This window comes from Felis catus, chromosome D3 (assembly GCF_018350175.1).
Source record: "Felis catus isolate Fca126 chromosome D3, F.catus_Fca126_mat1.0, whole genome shotgun sequence".
Lineage (NCBI taxonomy): Eukaryota > Metazoa > Chordata > Mammalia > Carnivora > Felidae > Felis > Felis catus.
Window position 1 is genome coordinate 4,850,996 of NC_058379.1, and position 22,919 is coordinate 4,873,914.

General features: G+C 50.8%; 1 protein-coding gene across 1 annotated transcript in view; it reads right to left on the reverse strand.

Moving 5' to 3' along the window:
* Window positions 1-22,919, reverse strand: part of TMEM132B (transmembrane protein 132B) — a 373,840-nt gene that overhangs the window by 86,725 nt on the left and 264,196 nt on the right. The window contains exon 4 of the mRNA XM_023241277.2: window positions 9,207-9,393. Coding sequence (XP_023097045.2) covers window positions 9,207-9,393 — 187 coding nt within the window. The remainder of the gene's footprint in view (window positions 1-9,206; window positions 9,394-22,919) is intronic.

Genomic DNA, 22,919 nt, shown 5'->3' on the forward strand with positions numbered 1-22,919 from the left:
ACTGTACTGAGCCCGTCTGTGCGTACCCCTGCCTCACCCCCCAGGTCTCCCGGAGGGCAGAGACCAGCACTTGAGTGTTCCTGGGTGTGCGTGTGCATACATGCATGTGTGTGCACATGTGTGTGTGTGCACACACGTGTCTACATGTATGGGTGCACGTGTATATGTGTGCACACGTGTCTACATCCGCGTGTGCATGTGCATATGTGCACGTGTGCCTACATGCGTGTGTGCATGTGTATATGTGCACACGTCTACATGTATGTGTGTGTATATGTGCACACACACCTACATCTGTGTGTGCATGTGTGTATGTGTGCACACGTGTCTACAAGGGTTTGAGCGCATGTGTGTACACGTGTCTACATATGTGTGCACACGTGTTTATATGCACACGTGTCTACATGCATGTACACGTGCACGTGTGTGCACACGTGTGTACGTGTGCATATGCATGTGCACAGACGTCTACATCTGTGTGTGTGCACACATGTGCCTACATGTGTGTGTGCGCGTGTATATGTGTGCTCATTGCCTACATGTGTATGTGTGCACACTTGTCTACATGTATGTTTATGCACATGTGTGTGCACACGTGTCTACATCTGCGTGTGTGTGCACACATGTGCCTACATGTGTGTGTGCGCACGTGTATGAATGTGTGTGTTTCTTTCCCCATCCAACGTCATGGACCCCTGAATCCTAACAACAGGCACCTGCTACAGACCCCAGGTTACGAGCCCTGGATTATCCTCTGTGTGCAACGGGACGTCACTGGATGCTTTTAAAAGTGGGATGAGTGACAAAGGGCAACACGGTCTGGTTTGTGTTGCAAAAACCAGCAGTGAAATAACACCAAGTAGACCGTGGAGTGCGCCCTCTGACCAAAGCTGACCAGGTGCCATCTGCCATCCGATGGTGGGCTGCGTGCTGGGAGACAGAGCTGACGAACAACCACGCTGGCCTCTGGGCTCCAGGACCTCACAGCCTCGCGGGGTGGGTGGAGATATGAATAGATAAGCCCAAATGTGACCCTGCTCGGACCCCAGAACCTGGGAATATGGAGCATAAAGGGGTTTCAGATGTGATCCAGTGAAGGATCCTGAGATGGGGAGGTTGTCCTGGGTTACCCCGATGGCCCAGTGTCACCGCAGCGTCCTTCGAAGTGAAGGAGGGACGTGGGAGGGTCAGAGTCCAAGGAGATTCGGTGATAGAAATGGACCTCAGAGTGACGTGGGGCCCTAAGGCAAGGAATGTGGTGGCCTCTAGAAACTGGACATGGGCAAAGATCGGATTTTCCCCATGTGCCTCCAGAAGGAACACAGTCCTGCTGATGCTTTGATTTTTGTCCCGTAGACCCAGTACAGAATTTCCAACTTCGGGAATCGTAAGATGAATTTGTGTTGTTTAAAGGCCCTAAGTTTGTGGTAATTTGCCATAGGAGCTACAGGAGAGGAGCACAGATGCCAAGAACAGGGCCTGGGTGCCAGGAGGCCCGTGCAATGTTAGCTGTTCCAGAAAGGCCCGCAGGAGCGGCCCTGCCTTCCTCCCCAGCTCTTCCCCCACCCCCTTCTCCGAGGTCCTGAAACACGCCAAGCCTAATTCTGCTGCACGATGCCCACTGCTCCCTCTCGGGGCAAACACCGGGCCCTTGGAAAGATGTTTTCTTGATCTTCCTGATGCCTCTGACTCTGCCCAGCCTCTCTGTTCTGCTACCATCAGAAGTTTCTCACCACCTGAAATGACAGAACTCAGCACCCTGCTGTCCCGGAAGGTGAGCACCACGAGAGCTGGGGCTCTGTTTGTCACCACTGGCTAGAACACACTAGAAGGAAAGAAGTATTTGTGCCCCGGTCTTGTAAAGTCTCGGGCCAATACAGCTGAAAAGGAATCTGATGATCTGTTGCTTTTTTTTCCCATGCGGAATAATGTACCCAGTTGCCTAGAAACTCACCAATCGTGTTCACTGTTTTATGCCAACCTTGTTGAAAGATAATGTGTTTCTATCTGCCTGCGCAGAGCTCATTTTTTAGTTTTAAGAACTGTGGTTGAAGAGTGGACTCCAGCCCTGCACGCCAAGCTACCCCTGGAAATAAATCTCTAAGCTCAAAGCTCAGTAATTGGACGGAATGCCGGAGAGAAGTGAAGGGGAGGGAAGAAAAGACGGAGCGGAGGAAGACAGACAGAAAACTTGTGCTTTCATAAAGCAAAGAAACAGGCACTGAGTTAGCATTTCCCAGGCATGGAGGGGACAGCAAAAAGACTATTTTTAAGTTGTAGATTTTAAAGATGATGCAGAAAACATCATTATTACCCTGGGTTATGACACTCCTCTTTTTAGACTGCCCTTTTTAAGATGGGATTTTTGAAAGTTTTGACCATCTGTGCTGTTCTGCTAGAAATGGAAATATCAAGTCACAAATGGTTTCCAACTCCAAAATTTCCATCAATTCCATGCTCCCCCTTTCCGGGTACCAAAACATAATGAATACAGAACACAGTGTACCCTAAATAAATGTCTGTTGTATAGCGATTGACCAGATGGATGGATGGATGGATGGAAGGAAGGACAGATGGACAGAAGGACGAATGGAGGCATGGATGGGCAGATGGACAAATAGATGGGCAAAAGGATGGATGGACAGATGGACAGATGGATGGATGGATGGATGGATGGATGAGAAGGACAGATGGACAGATGGATGGAAAGATGGGTGGATGGATGGGCAGAGGGATGGCTGGCTGGCTGGCTGGCTGGCTGGCTGGCTGGATGGATGGATAGGTGGCTGGGTGGGTGGGTGGGTGGGTAGATGGATAGATGGATGGATGGATGGGCGGATGGGCGGATGGATGGATGGATGGACAGACGGATGGACAGATGGATATATGGATGGATGGAAAGGGGGATGGATGGGTACATCACCACTGCCATTGTTCTTCTGCAAGCCCTCCTGCCTGGATCACTGCACTGGGGCCTGCCCTGGCTTCTATGCCTGGGGTCTCTCAGTTCTATCAGGCATCCCCCAAAGCTGAAAATTTACCTCCATGAAGTAGCGATTGGCTCATCACCCAAAAGGTGCCCACAGTGTCCAATGCTACCCAGGGTCACGCAACTGTAGTAGCAAAGTTCTAAATCATAAGCTTGGGGTTGCCTTGCAGGGTAGCAGTCCCCCTCAGAAGGGGCTGTGAGACTGGGCACAGTCACCGCTGACTGCCCACCCAGCAGTCTTCCCTCCTCTCCTCCCTGTCACAGCTGAGTCCCAGGTCTTCGTCTCCCCATCTCTGCACCATGGCCATATCTGATTCATGAAATCAAACTCTTGCTTCCCTCCAGGAGGAGAACCCACCACCTGCCCTGAGACCGAACCTCTGTTTGGCCTTCCCGCAACGTTTGACAGATAGGACTGCATGTGGCCAGAGCATATAACGGCCACGATGAAAATACGGATGACTAAATATTACAGAGTGCTTACAACGTGCCAGGCCAACGTGCTAACACCGTCCCTGCAGGATTTCACTGAATCCTCACAAAACTCTACAAGGCAGGAAATACCATTTCACAGATGAGGAAACAGTTTCACAGATGTGATGTGCCCGCAATAACAAAGCTAACAGTTCAAATTTCAGTCTAGAAAGGTTCACCCAATAGCCTGTACTCTTGACCAAAATGTTTCACTGCCAACTCCCTGAAAGGTGGAAATGATTGACGTTTTCCCAGGATGTACATCAGCCCAGTAAAGCAACAGGGTAACAAAGCTGAAAAGGTAGAGAGAGTCACTGACTCTACACAAGAGTTGAAGGTGCTTGAGTCCTCCTGGGTTGCTTTCCAACTGCATACGTGACCTTTCCATTTGCCTGGATGTCGTAAGCATGTTCGTATTTGTTGGATCTCAGTTCCCATAAGACCGCTGCGCGATACACAGGACTGGGATTCTAACTTGGAAATTCACAGGTGAGAAATGAAAGCAAAGACAAGTTAACTGACCCCAGGAGGCCACAGGGAGAAGGAGAGGCCAGCTGGGCTCTGCCTTCAGGTCTCTTCCAGCCCCAGGGGTTGGAGGAAGCCAACAGCCCCAGCCCCTGGGGGGGGGTCCGTATCCTCCAGAAGGAAAGGCTTTGTGTGTAAACGAAGATCAGATCGCCAGGCCTGTGGTGGCTCTCCTGTGGGATCCTCTGAAAGAGCAGAGTGCTTTCCTGATGGCAGAAAAGCAGTGTCCCCAGGAGCGGGGAGCTGTCAGAGGTGGCGGGTTGGCTGGGGTTGACACAGGTCCAGAAAGCTGCTCGGAAAGCAGCCTGGGGAGGCAACAGAAGAACGGGTCATGAGAAGAAGGATGGAGAGCTCGGGGTACACAGCCTGAGGAGGACCAGAAAGGGCAGACTGGGATCCCGTACCAGGGAGAGTGGGAGGAAAATAACACCCCCCAAGGATGCCCACGTCATAACCCCCAGAACCGATGGGTATGTTACTTTGCACGGCAAGAGGGAAAGTGAAGGCTCTCGAGATGAGATTTTCCTGACTCATATCCAAGAGAACCCGATGTCATCACAAGGGTCCTTATAAGGGACAGAGGGAGGCAAGAGGCTCAGAAAGGAGACATAATGACAGAAGCAGAGGTCTGAGTGGTACGGAGCCAGGAGCCAAGGGATGCGGGCGGCCTCGGGGAGCTGGAAAGGGCAGCGAATGGATCCGCCTCCCTCCCAGCCTCGAGAAGGACGCAGTCTTGCTGACACGTTGATTGTAGCCCAGGGAGACCCATGTCAGACTCTGGCCTGCAGACTATAAGACAGTGACCTTGTGTTGCTTTAAGCCATTAAGTCTGGAACGATTTGTTACAGCGGCAAAAGGGAATTAACACGGCAAATGAGAGCTCCAGCCAGTGGACTTGGGTTCCGATGGTAAATATAACCATTCGTTCCTTTGTTGAGCAAATGCCGTACATGGGGCACCATGCACCGTGCTGAGAAAACGCCTGGTGGGCGGAGCAAATATGGTCCCTCCCATCAAGCAGCTCGTGACCGGTATCTGCTTAGCAATCTACTGCTGCCCAGCTCCAATGTGCCCCTCATCACCTGTTCTGTGAAAATGGATCTGAGTCCTTCACATTTTTCCTTCGCCGGAAGGCAAGGTGTGGAGCTTTGCCCGTAAGGGTGCCCGAGAGACGCTGCAGAGGGAAAGGGTTTGCTTTCTGACTGTGGCGCTCTCTCTGCGGGCCGCTGCCGTGCCCACGCCGTGACTTCCCCGGCACAGGTGGCTGCCTTCGTGGGCAGCTCCCGCGGCAGCCGGCAGCCCGCAGCCAGCATCCACCTTGAATGCCTCGACAGCAAGTGCCTCTGAGGAGACGCGTCCCTGTAAAGTGCGGTCCTCAAAATTCCAGCGAGTTGCACCGGCCGGCCACCTCAGCAACTTCTCCACATTCAGTGAGCCGTGACTGTACCCCCTCCCCGATAAGGTCTGGATCTCAGGGCGGGGGGAACCTCTTCCTTGGGCACGCGCTCTCAGCCCTCGGGTGGGGGGTACTCCTGATGTCTTCCATCCAGACATTCTTGAGCGTTCTCTTCACTTCTCACTAAGCAACCCCTCGTTTTCCAGTCCTTGTCAGAATTAATAACTCTTTAAATCAAACTTTCCCTGTTCAAATTCTTTCTCCTGATCGGAGCCAGGCCAAGACAGATGTGCACAAACATATAAATAAGCATGAACTGCAGACAGTGGTGCAACCTACAGGAGACAAGTCAGCAGGAATATAAGGACGGAACTAAGTTGGTCTGAGCGGCCGGGAGAGGCCTCTCCAAGGTGACCTTTAAGGTGAAAAGAGACGAGAAACCAGCCCAGTGGAGCATTCCGGCCGGGCCTGGGACTCGGCATGGCTGGGTTCTGAGCGCACAGGCTTCTGGTGAACAGGACACACTTGGATGTCAGAGTCACATCGTGCGATAAAACCAGACCCGGCGTCCATTCCCTGGACGGGCTCTGGTTCCTTAGGTGACCCAGCCCCGGTGCCCTGCCTCCAGCCTGGGGTGGGGGGGCCCTCGCTCCTGCCAGGCTTCCCGACTCTCTTCTGTTCTGTGTCTGGCTTCTCATCTGTCCTAATTCCCGCGTACCCGAGGGCTTGCACTGAAATGACTCTGTCTGAACTAGGAAAGTGGCTTCTGCTTCTGGGTACAACCCCATACAATAACAAGGCCATTTTGTTCATGCCTGTGGACAAGTCTCATAGCACCTTTATATCATGCAGCAGAAGTTGTCCAGAGTTAGCTGCCACTGAAAAGGAAGAAAAGAGGTGGAGAGTAGGAGGGGGTTTGGGGGAGGAAGGGAGGGGGAGGGAAGGAGAAAGGAAGGGGAGCGGGGAGGGGAAGGAAGAAAGGAGGGGGGAGGAGGAGAAGGGAGGAGGGACCGGAGGAGTGGGGGGAGGAGAGGTGGGAGAGAGAAGGGGAGGAGAAAGGGGAGGGGCGGGGGAGGAGAAGAGGGGAAAGGAGGGGGAGGGGCAGGGGAAAGGAGAAGGAAGGGGTGGGGAAAGGAGGAGGGGGAGGGAGGGGGAGGGGGGAGGGGAGAGAAGAGGGAGGGGAGGGGCCTGGCAGGAAGGGAGAAAGGGAAGGAGCACATAGAAGGTACTTCCCAGCTAAGCAAGTAGGCAGAACCGCCCCCACGCCCCGCCCCCACCCCGAAGGCCCCCCCTTGGCAGTTGTGGGTTTGGAGAGCAGCTCAAACAACCGATTTCAAAAAGATGAACTACCAACCTCGGTCCCACCGCAAACTTTCCTAAATAGCTCTGGTCCCCTGGGGTCATTTTGAAGCCGCTCCTCACAGTGATTTAAGAGATTGTGATACAAAACGCCACTCAAGGATCCAACGCTTTCCTGACAAAAGGAATTAAAGCCCAAAAGCAAGAAACCTTCCCTAAGTAAAGATTGACCAGATGGGGAGCAACATGCAGCATCTCATAGTCAGAGACATGCCTCCACCCCCTCCCGACCCCCCCACCCTCCCCCACCCCCCCCCCACCCCCGGTGCTGAGCCCAGGCACCTGTCAGGAAGACACAGGGTCAAGGAGGCTGGCCCCTGCGGAGACTGTCAAAGCCCACCTGCTTTTCCTGATCTTCCAGGTTCTTCCTCCCTGTGTGGGTTTCACCATCTCCTTCTCTTCCCCTCCCCCTGACTCTGTCCTGTCCCCGTGAGGGACACCCCACTCAGCCAAGAGCCACCAGTGAGGTCTTCAGGCATCATGAGAGAGGATGTCACCACAGCCAAAGAGCACTTGAGCGTCTGTAGCAAAGGCCCATCAGGAAAGGTTATCCCAAGAGACGAGACTAATATCTCCTGAAGCCCAGAACGACAGAATAATTGTCCCCGCTGCCAGGTACTCTGCTCAGAAGGGTAGTTCCGGCAAGATGCTAAACTCAAGTTCTGGCCAAGGATGCGTCGTTGCAAGTGCGCCAACACAGCCCTACCGCAGTCGTAAACAACGCATCACCATCCATCACTTGGCTGTGTTCTGACACAACTTTTTCCACAGACACAGGCAGCAGACTGGATTTGGTCTGCGGGCTGCACTCGGCCAACCAGGAGTCTATCTCCCTGCCTGGTTCCAGTCTCCTTTCCGGCTCCTCTCCAAACCGGCACCTGCCCATCAGAGGAGAGCGTGACGCCCTCCCTTGAAACTCCGTCTTCAGAAGCAACGGGAGGCTGCGGGATCCCCAGTGAATCAACTGCTACACATTAAGCACAGAGCAAAATTGTAAGGACTCGGAGTAAAGATGTAACCCAACCTCAGCCAGATCTCGGTTGATCTGGAGAATCAGAACGGCCTCCTTCTGCCTTAAAATCTACACCCATCGATCTCTGCCCCTTTGCAGGGCCATTTCCCGCTGGTCGTGGTTCTGCCCCAAAACCACCATGCAGATCGTTGCTGATGGGGGTCAACTCCATCAGGCTAACTTTCAAGAATTAGATGAGCCCAGTAGCCTGGATTAAAGCATGGGGTTCTTTCACCAGCATTCGTCTCCAGCATATATGGACTGTCTCAGGCATTGTTCTAGGTGCTGGGGTCACAGACGTGGACACGACTGACCAGAACCCTACCTTCACGGATCTCACTTTGCAGGGAGGACACGGGTAGTGAGCCCTGCACCTCCAACACCAATGACATCTATGAAGAAGGTGAAACAGCGTGGCGATCAGACAGTGACACAAAGGGGGACAGAGAGCCAGTTCTGGCCAATGTGGCTGGGGAAGGGTGCATCTCTGAAGAGTCAAGTTGAAGAGAAGGAGCCAGGCTTGGGGAGACTTTGGGAAAGTGTTTCAGGCACAGACGAGAGTAAGAACACAGATACAGAATTGCAGAATTAATTGGAGGATGTAGGGTTTCGTTTACAAGGATCTTAACCCTGGTATCCAACTTGAGTATGAATGACAGAAGCACCCACAGATTGCCCTAGAATATCTGGGTGTTGACCCCCACACTTTGGTCCCAGACAGGAAGGTCAAAGCAATGCAGAATATTTCATGTTCCACTGAACATTTCCGGCGTGGAAAAGGATATTAGGAATGCAGCGCTCCCCAGGGATTGATCATCCCTGTGGCCCACCGGCGCTGTCCTTTTTACATTCTGGAACCTCATGCATGACCCTGTGCTCTGGTGTGGTCCCCGAGTCTGGTCGCGAAGGGAGCTTCAACCAAAGTCAGAGGAAAAATCTGGTCACTCCAGGCCAGGCACAGAAACACAACAGGTTCTGTGGACTTCAGGACCTTATACAGGCTCAGTTGGTCAGATCCTAACAAGGCTCCTTCAGCCCAGCTGCACTTTTCAGTTGTCCAGCCCCCACGCTCCCTGGGAACTTCCCGGAGAAGTCGAGTGACCCGGGCCACTCGCTCACATGCAAAGCACTGTCCCCACGCAGACCCCTGATACAGCACTTCGTCCTGATGTGGGCACAGACGGAGACGATAAAGGACAAGGGCTCCCCAGGAAACGTTTCCCAATATCCACAAGGAACAGAGATTTACAGTAGACCCCAAATAGTTTCCAGGAAGGCATTATGGGAAGTAGGTAAATAAAATGTAATCTAAGTGCATTTCCTTTGCTTCAACAACTTCATCAAGAGCATAAAAAAATAACAGATTATAAAACGCTTCATGTTTCTTTGAGTATTAAATCACTCAAAGAAAACTTCCTGGTGACCCCCCTTCCGAAGCTCAAATTTCTCACCATCGCAAGAGGGACAATGCCCACGAAGGATGTCTGGCTGACAAAGATCTCGGAGACGGCCAGCTCGCTCATGGAGTCCTCCACTGGGTATTCCACCTGCCAGGTGATGGGCTGGGCCCCGGCCAGGCCGCTGCTGTTGTCGACCCCAAAGTCCACTTGCAAGATCTCGTAGAAGGAACCATTTGTCCTGGAAAACAAACACATGTGAAAGTGCCATTTAAAACCTGACACTCAGCAGAACACCAAGAATGTAATAAATTGCCACCCTCCTCCTTGCCAATCGAAAGGGTGACTGCCAACTTCAACAGAGCACACGGCGGTGCCAACGGAGCCTCCAAGCACCGCACACAGCAAGGGGCCCTGAGCCTCCTGTCTGGTGTCGCCCCCACCCAACGCATGCCCATGCCACCATCCAGCACCGCACACGGCAAGGCTCCCTGAGCCTCCTGTCTGGTGTCACCATTGTTCCAGTCCTGCGGCCAGTCCGGGATTCTGGCTACTGCTACTTTTACTTAGCTGTGTCTATGGACCAGTGGTTCAAACTCTGAGCTTTAGGATTTGGGAAGAATGGGCTGGTGGGAGAATCACGAGACCAAGCGTGGGCAGGACTCCCTAGCTTCCTGGTTCGCTACATAACTATGAGCAACATATAAGACAGTACAGTAGATTGTTCATTTCGTGAGCCCGAAATGGGATGAGATGTAAAGAATCCACCCGCCTTAATTCATGGAGCAACAGCACTGCATGTGTATTTGGAAGCGGGGAAGAAGGTGGATGGGGCATTTATAGGTGAAAAAGACCAATGCCATTCTCAATAATATTTTTGTACACAGGGAGCGTCTTATCATTGACAGGGACGTTGTAAATTATAGGCTGACTATCATACCAACATAAGTCACCGAACAGAGTTAAAACAGAAGCCAGCCAGCACAGGACTTGTGAGTGATTCCTGCTGTAGCCTCTTCCCACCCTGGTGCTAGCTTTATCCCCAGCCAAGGAATATGACGGCAGAGTAACTGATTCACAGTCGCCCAAGACCTGAGTCACACGAACCAACTTATTCCTTTCCTGCCAGTGGGCCTGCCTGGACCCAAGTGGGCCTGGAAGCCTCTGCCCTGCCTTTTAGGGTCTGGACAGGGTCTTCAGTTTGAACCCCCAACGCGCAACCTGTGAGGAAAGACTTTGGAAATGAACCTGGGCAGGCTGCTTGGCCCCCAGAAGTCTGCTACCATGGACAGCTCCCCTTCCCGGGCCAACTCCAGAAGAGGGTCAAAACCACAGGGGGCTGGCGAGAGGGAGGCATCCAGGCACCCAAGACCTCATTCAGACACAGCAATAGTATTGACAGAACTGACCTGCCCCGTACAGAATTCCACACAAATCAGAACCACACCAGACTCCACACAGAATTGGTCGCATCTAACCTTTTCCCACGCAGCCAAGGGCTTAAGAAACTCTGATGTTGCTCTGTCTCATCCAGTGGCCACTAGCCAGAAGCAGCTACTTAAACCGAAATATAACTTTATTAAAGTAACACAGCCGGGTGTTCCCAGCTGAGCTGAGGCTGGGTGTGGGACTTGCGAGCTGTGAGTCCTCAAGTATCTATTTGTCGTGTTGTTCTGCACGGGGAGGACAGTGTTTGCTGCACAGAGATCCCAGGCCTTGTGAGAAGGTGGACAGTGGGCATGCATGGGGACCCCCCCCCAGGGGACCCTGATTTACTGGGCATCTTTAGTGAGAAGGCACAGAAGGGGGAGATTAAGGGCTGACCCTGAGCTGCCGAAGGGATTTCAGGGTCTCAGGAACTTAGGGAACCACTCCACGACCCTCGTTCCCCACCCACCACACTCCGGCCTGAAAAAATCTCCTCTCTGGTCACAGGATTTCCTCACTTCTCCATCTGCTGGGTGTCCTCCTATAAGAGACGCTTGGTCCTTTCAGACCAGATCTTCGATCCCTCTGGACCGTGTGCCGTGCTTGTAACCACGACTAGAGGGCAACTTCCAATACCTCCTGGTTTCTCAGCATTCAGTGGATTCCAGCAAAGTGAATGGCAAGAAAGTGATAACTTTCTGCTATTGGCAGCTTAATCCTGCTAAATCTGCACTCTGGTCTCGGGGTACAGAAGCAGCCGGTCTTTGGGCAAAGAGGGCAGCCCCATTCCCCGTGGGTCCTTCCTTCTCCTCTCTGACTGTCCAGCCCATGAGCTGGACCAGCTATGGGACTCTGCCCAAGTCCAGCTAGAAACGGATCAACAACCAACTCAGAGTCACTTTTATGCACAAGTTTTTATTTTAGGTCATTTCCCTCCAACCGGAAAGGCGGTCTTTTACTTTTAGGCAGCTGTTGTGCATGCTAATAAGGCCATTTCCATGGAAATGGGTTTATAATTATTAACTACCTGCTCCTGATCTACTCTTGATAAGCCTTTCAAACTTAGAACAGTGTTTCATGATCCTCTCGGCTTAATAATTACCAACTGCCTTTGAGGAACCTGGATCAGTACTTCAGCCATGAGACATTCATTAGACATTTTTCCCCGCGGTGGAGAAGTGAGCGCGTGCGTGTGTGCACACGTGTGCATGTGTGTGTTGGCAGAGGTCAGGCAGGAAATGGGGCTCGGCGGCTTCTCCCCTCGAGTGAGAGCACACAGCATCCTCCCGAAAGGACTTGGTTCCCAAAGTCCTGTAGAAACTGCTTCAATAAAAACTGAGCCTCTTTCCTGGGACACTGGGACCCCAGAAGTGGGGCTGGGACAGCTTTTAAATGCACAGTGTGGCTACCGCTCAGACATGTCAGCAAGAAGGAGAGGGGGGGATGGGGCAGGAGAGGGGAATGGGGGCCCAACCCAGCAGCCTGTCCTCTGGAGCCACACCCAGCCATTTCTCAGCATATAACCCAAGACAATAAATAATTATAGCTGGGGTTTTGTTTTGTTTTGTTTTTGTTGTTTGCTTGGTTGGTTGGTGGTAGAAGGGGACAGGGATGGGAAAGGAGGAATGAAGTGGGGAGGGGGGTTCAAAAGCTTGAACTCCTCTTGGGGCGCTGGGTGGCTCAGTCAGTTAAGCATCTGACCTCAGCTCAGGTCACGATCTCGCAGTCTGTGGGTTCAAGCCCCACGTCAGGCTCTGTGCTGACAGCTCAGAGCCTGGAACCTGCTTCAGATTCTGTGTCTCCCTCTCTCTCTGCTCCTCCTCTGCTCACACCCTGTCTCTCTCTCTCTCAAAAATAAACACACAGGGGCGCCTGGGTGGCGCAGTCGGTTAAGCGTCCGACTTCAGCCAGGTCACGATCTTGCGGTCCGTGAGTTCGAGCCCCGCATCGGGCTCTGGGCTGATGGCTCAGAGCCTGGAGCCTGTTTCCGATTCTGTGTCTCCCTCTCTCTCTGCCCCTCCCCCGTTCATGCTCTGTCTCTCTCTGTCCCAAAAATAAATAAAAACGTTGAAAAAAAATAAACAAACACACAAAAAATTTTTTTTAATCAAAAGCTTGAACTTCTCTCCAGTAAACTATGCCATTTACATAGATTTTTTACCCCTCCCCACAATCCCCACAAACTTCTAGATGGTTCTGAGCTACCAGGCTGAGATGCTGAAGCCTTCCCCACATGAGTTTTTCCAGAAATGGAGCAAGAGAGGCTGACCCCTGTCAGGGTCTCTATCTTAAGAGCCTTTCTCTGGTCAATACTTTTTAAATGACCACAAAGCAAGGAACATACTGACCCATGACTGCAATGAACAAATGCCCCAGAGTCGATCTGCTGGTTACTCACAGTAAGTACGAGGAGACTGAAATATGCCATCCCATCTAGACTGTTCGCCCCGTGAGGACAAGGATGTGCCTGTAGCAGCTGGCACAGTACCCGGAAGATTGTAGGGATTCAATACGTATTTGTTTAATTCATCGAACATACTCAAAAGGCCCAGCAGGACGTCCCGTAAAATTCCGGGGGTGTCATTTGCCTTCTGGGACACAAGGAGCTACCAGTCAGCTGAATTCTGAGCTATATTCTTATGCCTGCCTGGCAAGTATATTTATATACTCTTTGCTTTGAGAAGGTATGTCTGTCTCCACCATTACAATGTAATTCTCTTCTTTTTTTTTTTTTAAGACTTTGTTGTCGTTTTTTTCCCCCAACAGTTTTAGGTTCACAGCAAAATTGAGGGGAGGGTATAGAGATTTCCCATATTCCCCCTGCCCCCCAACAAGCTTCCCCTGTTATCAACATCCCCACCAGATGGTACATTTGTCATCATCAACGAACCTACACTGACACATCACAATCACCCGGAGTCCATGATTGGCGTTAAGGTTCACTCTATTGGTCGGGACAAACATATGACACAGATCTGCCATATGGTGGCGTATAGAGTATTCTCACCACCCCAAAAATCCTCCGGGCTCTGCCTATTTACCCCTCCTCCACTCAATGCCTGGCAACCACTGATCTTTTACTGTCTCCATGATTTTGCCTTTTCCGGAATGTCCTATCATTGGAACCCTATGGCACGCAGCCTCTTCACATTGGCTTCTTTCACTTAGTGATATGCACTCAGGGTTCTTACACATATTTCATGGCTCGATAGCTCATTCCTTTTTAGTGCCGATAACATTCCACTGTCCAGATGGACCATAATTTGTTTATCCTTTCACTGAAGGACATCTTGGTTTGTGGACCTAGGTTTTCAACTTCTTTGGGTAAAATACCAAGGAGCATCATTGCTGGATGGTAGGAACCTAATTCTTCAAATAGGCCAAAACCTATTATAACACCACAGTCACTACGGTCCCTGGCACATTCATTTTACCCAATGACATTTATTAAGCAGATACGATGTGTCAGGCACGGAGAATTCATTCATTCATATACAAATCAATAAGACCCCTGTCTTACTAATCAGGTAAATAAATAAGGTAAGTCCTGGTCATGAAAAATGCTCTCCTAAAAATAAAATAGACTTGAACTTTAAAAAAAAAAAAAAAAAAGCTGAAGTTTTTTCAATTAAAAAATTTTAAGTACAATTTTAAAATAGTCCATTTTTACTTTAAAAAAATTTTAAACATTTACTTATTTTTGAGAGAGAGTGAGTGTGTACACGAGTGGGGGAGGGGCAGAGGGAGAGGGAGACACCGAATCCGAAGCAGGCTCCAGGCTCTGAGCTGGCAGCACGGAGCCCGACGTGGGGCTCGAACTCACGGACTGCGAGATCGTGACCTGAGCCAAAGTAGGACACTTAACCAACTGAGCCACCCAAGCACCCCATCTTTACTTCAGACTAGACTACAGATCACAACTGGAGACCATGAAAGGTGTTCAGGGCCTGCCCCTGTAAGAAACTGACATTTGAGCTGAGACCCAAAAGAATGAAGAGAACCAAACAGATCCTCAGCAAATGTTTGTCAAATAAATGAGTAAATCTATTTTGAGCTTGAAAAAAAAAACTCATGGGAAAGTTTATCCCAAACCATCAGCATGAACACAAGGTGCTAAGTGAAAAAGAACATCCAGTCTTTGTTCAAACACCACCTGCTCAGTAAATCCTCTTCTGACCACACTACCCGTCCCTCATCCCCCAACCCTACAGTTGAGACCCATTAGCCAGACCCATGTTTTCTATAGCGTTTACCTTTTAACATAGCAAGTGACTGACTGATTGGTTGATGGATGGATGGATGGATGGATGGTTTGGGGGCACGTCTGAGTGACTCAGTTGGTTAAGCATCTGACTCTTGATCTCAGCTCAGGTCATGATCTCACAGTTTCTGAGTTTGAGCCCCACATCGGGCTCTGTGCTGGCAGCATGGAGCCTGCTTATAATTCTCTCTCTCCTGCCTCTCTCTCTCTCTGCCCCTCCCCTGCTCACTCTGGCTCTCTCTCCCTCTCTCTCTCACACACACACACACACACACGCACACACACATATGAATGTAGGTTCTTTGCCTGCTCTGTGTCCTCAGCACTTAGAACCCTGCCTAGGACATAGTTGGTGCTCATTAAACATCTGCTGAATGAATTAATCAATGAATACCAAACAACAGCAGGAGAGATATCTCAGAGGAATATGTGCTTAGGGAACCCAGAGACCAGATGCGGGAAGGAGAGAGAAATTGGCAAGTCAGGGAAGGCTTCCTGGAGGAGGCTAGACTCGGGCTGATCTTTGAACAATAGGTTAGTAAGACAGGTAACTCCTACAGCCCCATTGCTTGGGATCTCTCATCACACCCTTTCCCCTCCCCTCCAGACACCCTTCCCACTCCCCACCTGCCCCCAACACCAGCCCTCCGGGAGAGGAGAGAAACAATCTCTGGTCATCAATGCCATCGACGGAGCAGAGGCTCTGTCTGCCCTGCAGCTCTCCTCATCACGAGCTAAGGGCCAGCTCTCAGAATCCGGCGCGAATAAATCATCTCCTGCTGCGATCCCATAAAATCCAGCCACTACCTCCTCACTGCTGTTTTGTCAAAGGCAGCACGGCCTGCACTCGCTGTGGAAAGGATGTTTCAGGCTGACGAATCAGCCAGTGGTTGGCAGTCAGAGGTCTAAAAATATGTAACGGCCGTGAGTCTCGAGCAGGGACTTCTCATCTCTCGGTCTCAAAACAGTCTCTCCTCGTTGGTTTGATTTTCTGTCTTCCCATCATCAAATTCCTACATAGAACTTTGAAAAAACAAATTCTGAGACGATGTCGAATGGGAATAGTCCAAGCATAGAGGCTCCTTTACTGCATTCCTGGTTGACTACGAAGGCTACAGAGGTTACGACGGGGTCCACTGAGCTGCAGGTGGCCAGAGCCACACTTCATTAACTGACCCACTACCTTGTTTTTACAAAATTTGAACTAATTGCGAGTATTTTTTTTTTTTTAGTTTTTATTTACTTTTGACAGAGAGAGAGAGAGCGAGCACAAGCTGGGGAGGGGCAGAGAGAGAGGGAGACACAGAATCCGAAGCAGGATCCAGGCTCCGAGCTGTCGTCAGCACAGAGCCCAACACGGGGCTCAAACCCACGAGCCGTGAGATCATGACCTGAGCCAAAGTCGGACGCTTAACCAACTGAGCCACCCAGGCACCCCTAGTTATGAATATTTTTTAAGTTTATTTATTTTGAGAGAGAGAGAGAGAGAGAGAGAGAGAGAGAGCGCGCACACAAGAAGGGGAGGGGCAGAAAGAGAGGGAGACAGAGAATCCCAAACAAGCTCCATGCAGGGCTCGAACTCAAGAACCACGAGATTATGACCTGAGCCGAAATCAACAGTCGGATGCTTGACCAACTGAGGCACCCAGGTGCCCCAGCTGCCGATGTTTTTAAAAGCAGAACATCCACACCCACCCCCCATAGAAATGGGGTTTCTGGCTTCTTTGGGGAAACGGGGTGCCTACATTCCCATGTGGGCACAGTCAGCAGGGGCAACGGGATGCCATCCCTACCAATGGGGCTGCAAGTCCGCGATAAGCCCCTTTCTTCATGTATCGTGTCCCTCAGGTCCCTGTAGACATTTGTGATCTCTGAGAAAACACATTTCATTTTTGAGCTTCTAGTAAACACCTCATGAGCTGTGTTTCCAGCTCACAAATGACTCCTTGTTCTCCTGGGAACGTGTCTCCCTCTGCCCTCCTGCCCGGGTGTTCGCGTGAGGTCCAGTCTCTAGCCACGGCTCTGGCCTCGGTGCTAAACTCTGACCTCAACTGGGTGAAGAACACTTCCTGGCAGGTGTGAGATCCTCCTCGAAGGTTCCCAACCTGGCACAGGAAGAGTTCACAGTGTCCCCAAAAGAGTTGTACACAGATGTTCGTTGTGGCGTTTTCTGTAACAGTCGAAAAGTGAAAACAGCCCAACCGGCCAATGGGAATTGACGGCCGATGGGTACAGAGCTTCTCTGGGGGGTGATGCAAATGTTTTGAAATTAGTGGCAACGATTCCATTTTATGAATCTACTAAAAAAAAATCTAGGAATCTACTAAAAAAAAAAAAAAAAACACCACCGATGGTATACTTTTAAAAGGAGGCATTTTATGGTGTGTTAATTATATCTTAATTTTCTTAAGTAAAAACAAAAAAAAAAAAAACAAAAACAAAAGCATGAGAGGGGAAAATCAAGTCACAAAAGGATATGTATGGCATGATATTTTTTATAAAAATGGTAAACTCATGTGCAACCACTCTTTATACAGTTTATATTAAAAACCATAAACACAGGCATGGTAATGATAACGTCTCCCTCGGAGGAGGGAGAGAGAGAAGGACACTAGCAAGGGGTATGTGAAGGCTTCGATTAGATGTGGAATATTGATTTCTTTTAAAATTTGAAGAAAATAGGGGCGCCTGGGTGGCTCAGTGAGGTAAGCGTCTGACTTTGGCTCACGTCATGATCTCGCAGTTCATGAGTTCGAGCCCCAAGTCGGGTTCTGTGCTGACAGCTCGGAGCCTGGAGTCTGCTTCGGATTCTGTGTCTCCCTCTCTCTCTGCCCCTCCCCTGCTTGTGCTCTGTCTCACTCTCTCTCTCAAAAACAAATAAACATTAAAAAGTTAAAATTTGAAGAAAATAAAGCCAGATAGTAAGTAAGAGTGAATGAAGCCGGTGGTGGATAAATGAATGTGTGTTACCTTATTTTCCATATGTTTTTGTATGTTTTGTAATTTTATTTAAAAATGAACATTTAGGGGCGCCTGGGTGGCTCAGTCGGTTAAGCGTCAGACTTCAGCCAGGTCACGATCTCGCGGTCCGTGAGTTCAGGCCCCGCGTCGGGTTCTGGGCTGATGGCTCGGAGCCTGAGCCTGCTTCCGATTCTGTGTCTCCCTCTCTCTCTGCCCCTCCCCTGCTCATTGTCTCTCTCTCTCTCTCTCTCTCTCTCTCTCTCTCTCTCTCTCTCTTTCTCTCTCTCTCTCTGTCTCATTTAGTTTCTTCTCCTTGGGTTTAACTCTCAAATCCGTAGTTCCAGACTCTCCATCTGACTCCTAAAACGGCTCCTAAGAACCAACCCACTGCCCCACTTTCCAACCGCAGGAATAGGGAAGGAGAGTCGTCTTCTTTTTCTGCCTTTAAACATTTTAAAGCACCTCGCAGACAGGTACGGGCGACCTTATTTTTGCTTCCCAGCAGCTTCCCAGAGCTGAAAACGATACATCTCGGAAACGAGCGAACACTCAGGCACCTGCGCGAAACCCAGGACTGTCTCTCGCGCTAACGCTCGCCCGTCACTTCCAGCTGATTCGATGTTGTCAACGTCACCGTGACAAGCCCGGAGACAGCTCTAAGACAACCGCCACAATTAGCTCCTTCTTCCCTCTGCCTCTGCCTTTCTGACGTCCCCGAAACCAGCTCAAACCGACTTCCAAAATACAACTTTTCTGAGTCGGCCCCCCTGTGTCTTCCTATCGCCAACCTCGAGGGAAACGCTTGTTATATAAGCGACCCAAAGGGGCGCCTGGGTGGCTCGGTTGGTTAAGCGTCTGACTTCGGCTCAGGTCGTGATCTCGCGGGTTCGTGAGTTCGAGCCCCGCGTCAGGCTCTGCGCCGACAGCGGGAAGCCTGCTTGGGATTCTCTCCGTCTGCCTCCATCTAGGCCCCTCCCCAACGAATGCACATGCTGTCTCTCTCTCTCTCTCTCTCTCTGTGAAAATAAATAAACTTTAAAAAAGAAGTCTCGGGGCACCGGGGTGGCTCAATTAGTTAAGCATCCGGCTTCAGCTCAGGTCATGATCTCGTGGTTATGTGTTTGAGCCCCGAGCTGGGCTCTGCACTGACAGCTGGGAGCCTGCTTAGGATTCTCTCTCTCCGCTCCTCCCCCATTCGCACCATCTCTGGTTTAAGTAAGTTTAAATAAACTTAAAAATATTTAAAAAAAAAAAAACAACAGTGAAGCCCCCTCTGCCCTCTGCCAACCAAAGTTATTATTCATTTTCTTACTGCACCCCCCCCCCCCAGAGATAGCGGTGCATGTGCGAGCACGAACATGATGCTTCGCCTCGCTCTTACGCGCACGGGGCACACCGAATGCTCGGTCTGCCTCTAGAGCGCCGCCCTCTGAGCCCCAGTCCTCTGAGCCGGGAGGACTCCGGTGGTCCTCCCCGATGATGGCGGCACCGGCCACATGGCCCCATCCGACCACAGCGGCCAGCAAGGGCAATCCCCCAGAAGGCACGTGGGGAGCCGCGGTCCTACCCTTGGCACAGGGACAGCCTGGCTGAGGCAGGTCACACAGCGGGGAGGGCAGCCTCCAGGACCCGGTGCCGTCCGCCTCCGGAGTCCACGCAAAAGACACGACACGTACCAGTCACTTACCTGGGCCCGCACATCACTGAGAGATGACAAGGTCCCCAGCTCTGTGCCCGGCCCCGTTACACGCACAACGGGAGAGTGCAGAGCAGAATCTCACTCGGGGAAACCCTAGTTACTTTGCCAAGAGTCTGCTTCTCAGTGCAAAACCTTCCTCCTGACGCGTTGCTCGGATTACTCTGCACCTGCCCTGGGAAGGGCCTCATTAAACGGGGATTCTTCTCCTGCCTGACAGGAGGGCTGGCTCCTTCCAGTGAGAGCAGCTGCTAATGAGGTCCCAGGGTCGTGCCCTGTTCAGGCTGGTTAGCGGGCTCTTCCAGGTGGCCGCGAAGACCATCTATAAGTCACGCACCCTGCAGGCTTGCCTGGTCACCAGGGGCCAGCCGGCAGCCACAATCAGTGCCAATTTATCCCTGGTCCAGGTGTTTTCCCTGCTGAGATACCGGAGCGTCATCCTGCCCAAAGGACTACGCGGGGCTCTCCGTTACGGGGACTGCCACAATTAGATGACCAGGGCTGTGTTCGCGGCCAACCGAGCAAAGATCGGGCCGCACTGGGCTGCCTGCGGCACTGGGTCAGAGGAATGCTCACCTTCACCTACGGCAAGATTTCAAGGTCACAGACATGTGCCTGTCGGCACCAGGGGAAGTCACTGCCCGCAGACAGAGCGGTGGGGTGTACGAATCATGAAGTTTCACCTACAGCCTGGACTTCTGTCCCAACTTCCAGACTCTCTTTTCCAATTGCACACTGGACAGCCCCCGTTGAGGGTCTAACAGACATCTGAGACCTGATCCTGAGCTTCTGCCCCTCACCACACACTTCTCTGCCACTGAAGGCCACTCCGTCCACCCGCCCAGACGCTCAGGTGGACCCCTCGTTCATCCTGAACCCTTCTTCCCTGGCTAGCCCACACCCGATCTGCCCAGAAAGCCCTCCAGTTCTGCCTGGGAGACATACATCTGTAATGCCTTCACTTCCCGTGTCCTCGACTGCCACACGGGTCCCCACTCCATGCTTCCCTCCATGGCAGCCGGAGTCTTGTTAAAACAGAGGTCAGGTATCTTCAGTCTCTTTTTTTTTTTTTTTTTAAGTTTATTTATTCTGAGAGAGTGAAAGAGACAGCATGAATCGGGGAAGGACAGACAGAGGGAGAGAGAGAGAATCCCAAGCAGGGTCTGCACGCTGTCAGCACAGAGCCTGGCGCGGGGCTGGAAGCCACGAAACCATGAGATCATGACCTGAGCCAAAAATCAAGAGTGGCATGCTTAACTGACTGAGCCACCCAGGCACCCCTGGTATTTTCACTCTTCTGTTCAAAACCCTTCAAAAATTCTCATCTCATCCACATAAAAACGCAAGTCCTTACAAGGATCTCTGAGGCCCTATACACCCCGGAACCCCCTCCCCCCGGTGCCTGCTACATCCCTGACACCTTTGCTGTCCCCTGTCCCCGCGGCTCCCCCAGCATCAGGCACACTGCTGCCTCGGCTCTCCCTTCCATCTGGACCCCTCTGCCCGGCAATATCGGCACCACATACCCCCTCACCGTCAGGACCTGCCTCAAATGTTACCTTCCAAGCAAGGTCCTCGTTAGTGACCCTGCTGAAAGACCCATGTCCTCCACCAGCGACTCCTGTCACCCTCCCCTGCTCTTTCTCCATAGCACTCAACACCACAAACACACTAGATTTTATTTACTAGCCTTGCCTATTGGCTGTTTCTGTCTACTAGACTGTAAACTCAGTGGGGCCAGGGATTTTTCTTTCTGTTCCCTGCGATACCTCCAAGACCTAGAAAAGCACTTGGTCCACAGTAGGTCCTCCATAAATATGTCATGGATGAATGAATGAATGAATGAATGAGCTGGGAACCTCAGAGTTCGTGCTTTGACACCATACCTCTATGGCAACCTTGAGCGTTCACGTATGAGTACACGTGTATGTTCGTGGTGATCCTTGAGCGTGAGGTCACTCCTGTCCATCCTTGGCTGGATCTACCCACTCATTTGCCACTCTCCCTCAATGTAGATGTCTGTCTGTGACATCTTTATTGTCCTCCATAACAGGGTGGGGACAGCGTCAGCTTCCCTGCATGGGGACGTCCATCAGTCTACAAGTCATAAAATGGGATAATCACACCATGCTGTTCTCTGTTCCCAAGTGTCTGTTTCTTTAGGTCGCTCTCGGCAGTGTCTCCAGAGTTCAAGGGTGTCCATGGCGAGACTATTAACATGATAGCAACTCCTCAGCCATCACCGGACTGGGAATCATCAATGCCATTTTTTAAAATTGTGGTTTGAACACTCACATGAGCTCTAACGTTAGCAGATCTCAAGTTGACAATATGGCATCGTTAACTACAGGCACGATGCTATATGCTACACCCAGAACATGTTCCTCTCACGTCCAGTGTTAATGTTTAGAAGGCAGGCACTGTTGCAAAGGGCTCCATAGGAGAACCATTTTTCCAAGGAGTATCACAAATGAAATGATTATCAGCTTTCTCTAAGAAGGTACAACATTTACCCTTGACTTGGACGTTCCCAAAGTTTACGGTGCTTCCAAATCACCAGGAATTATTTCAACACCACAAGAGCAAACAAAAAAAGTAAAGACAAAGGAGACAGACAGACAGGCACCTTGGGGTATTAAAAAAGAAAAAAAGAGAAACCCAAATAGAGTCTTTAACCTCATTAACCCTGAAACTGAGGAGAGTTCAGAGGAACCCACAAATACAGTGACATTCTGAATACCGCTTGGGTCAAAAATCAGATTAGAATTCCTGTAACCTTCAATTTACCTGGCGGCTTTTCAATAAATGTCAGGTGGGCAGAAATTCAACGGAAGTGATTTGCAGGCTCCTGTAATCCCAACATGTGTAAATCTCCCTAAATGAGGAGCTCTCCTTCAGGAAACAGGAATTCTGTCACCAATTAATTAAAATCCGATGATTCCATCCCATCCCCTACTTGGCCCATTGTATTAATTACAATAGCTTCAAAATCTTTCTTATAGACCAATTACTCTGTAGTAATTAGGTCTTAGTCTTAAGTCAACCACAATTAAGAAGGATTATATGCATGTAACGTCTTTGCTCCTTCTGCTGGTTATATCTGTTAAAGCACCCCTGAAAGTCTTTACACAGAACTAGGTTGCACCTTTCCTGCTATATTTTGATTAAGAGAGACTAACTTGGGGGCACCTGGGTGGCTCAGTCGGTTAAGCGGCCGACTTCGGCTCAGGTCATGATCTCGCGGTCCGTGAGTTCGAGCCCCGCGTCGGGCTCTGTGCTGACAGCTCAGAGCCTGGAGCCTGTTTCAGATTCTGTATCTCCCTCTCTCTCTGCCCCTCCCCTGTTCATGCTCTGTCTCTCCCTGTCTCAAAAATAAATAAAATGTTAAAAAAAATTTAAAGAATAAATAGACGTTAAAAAG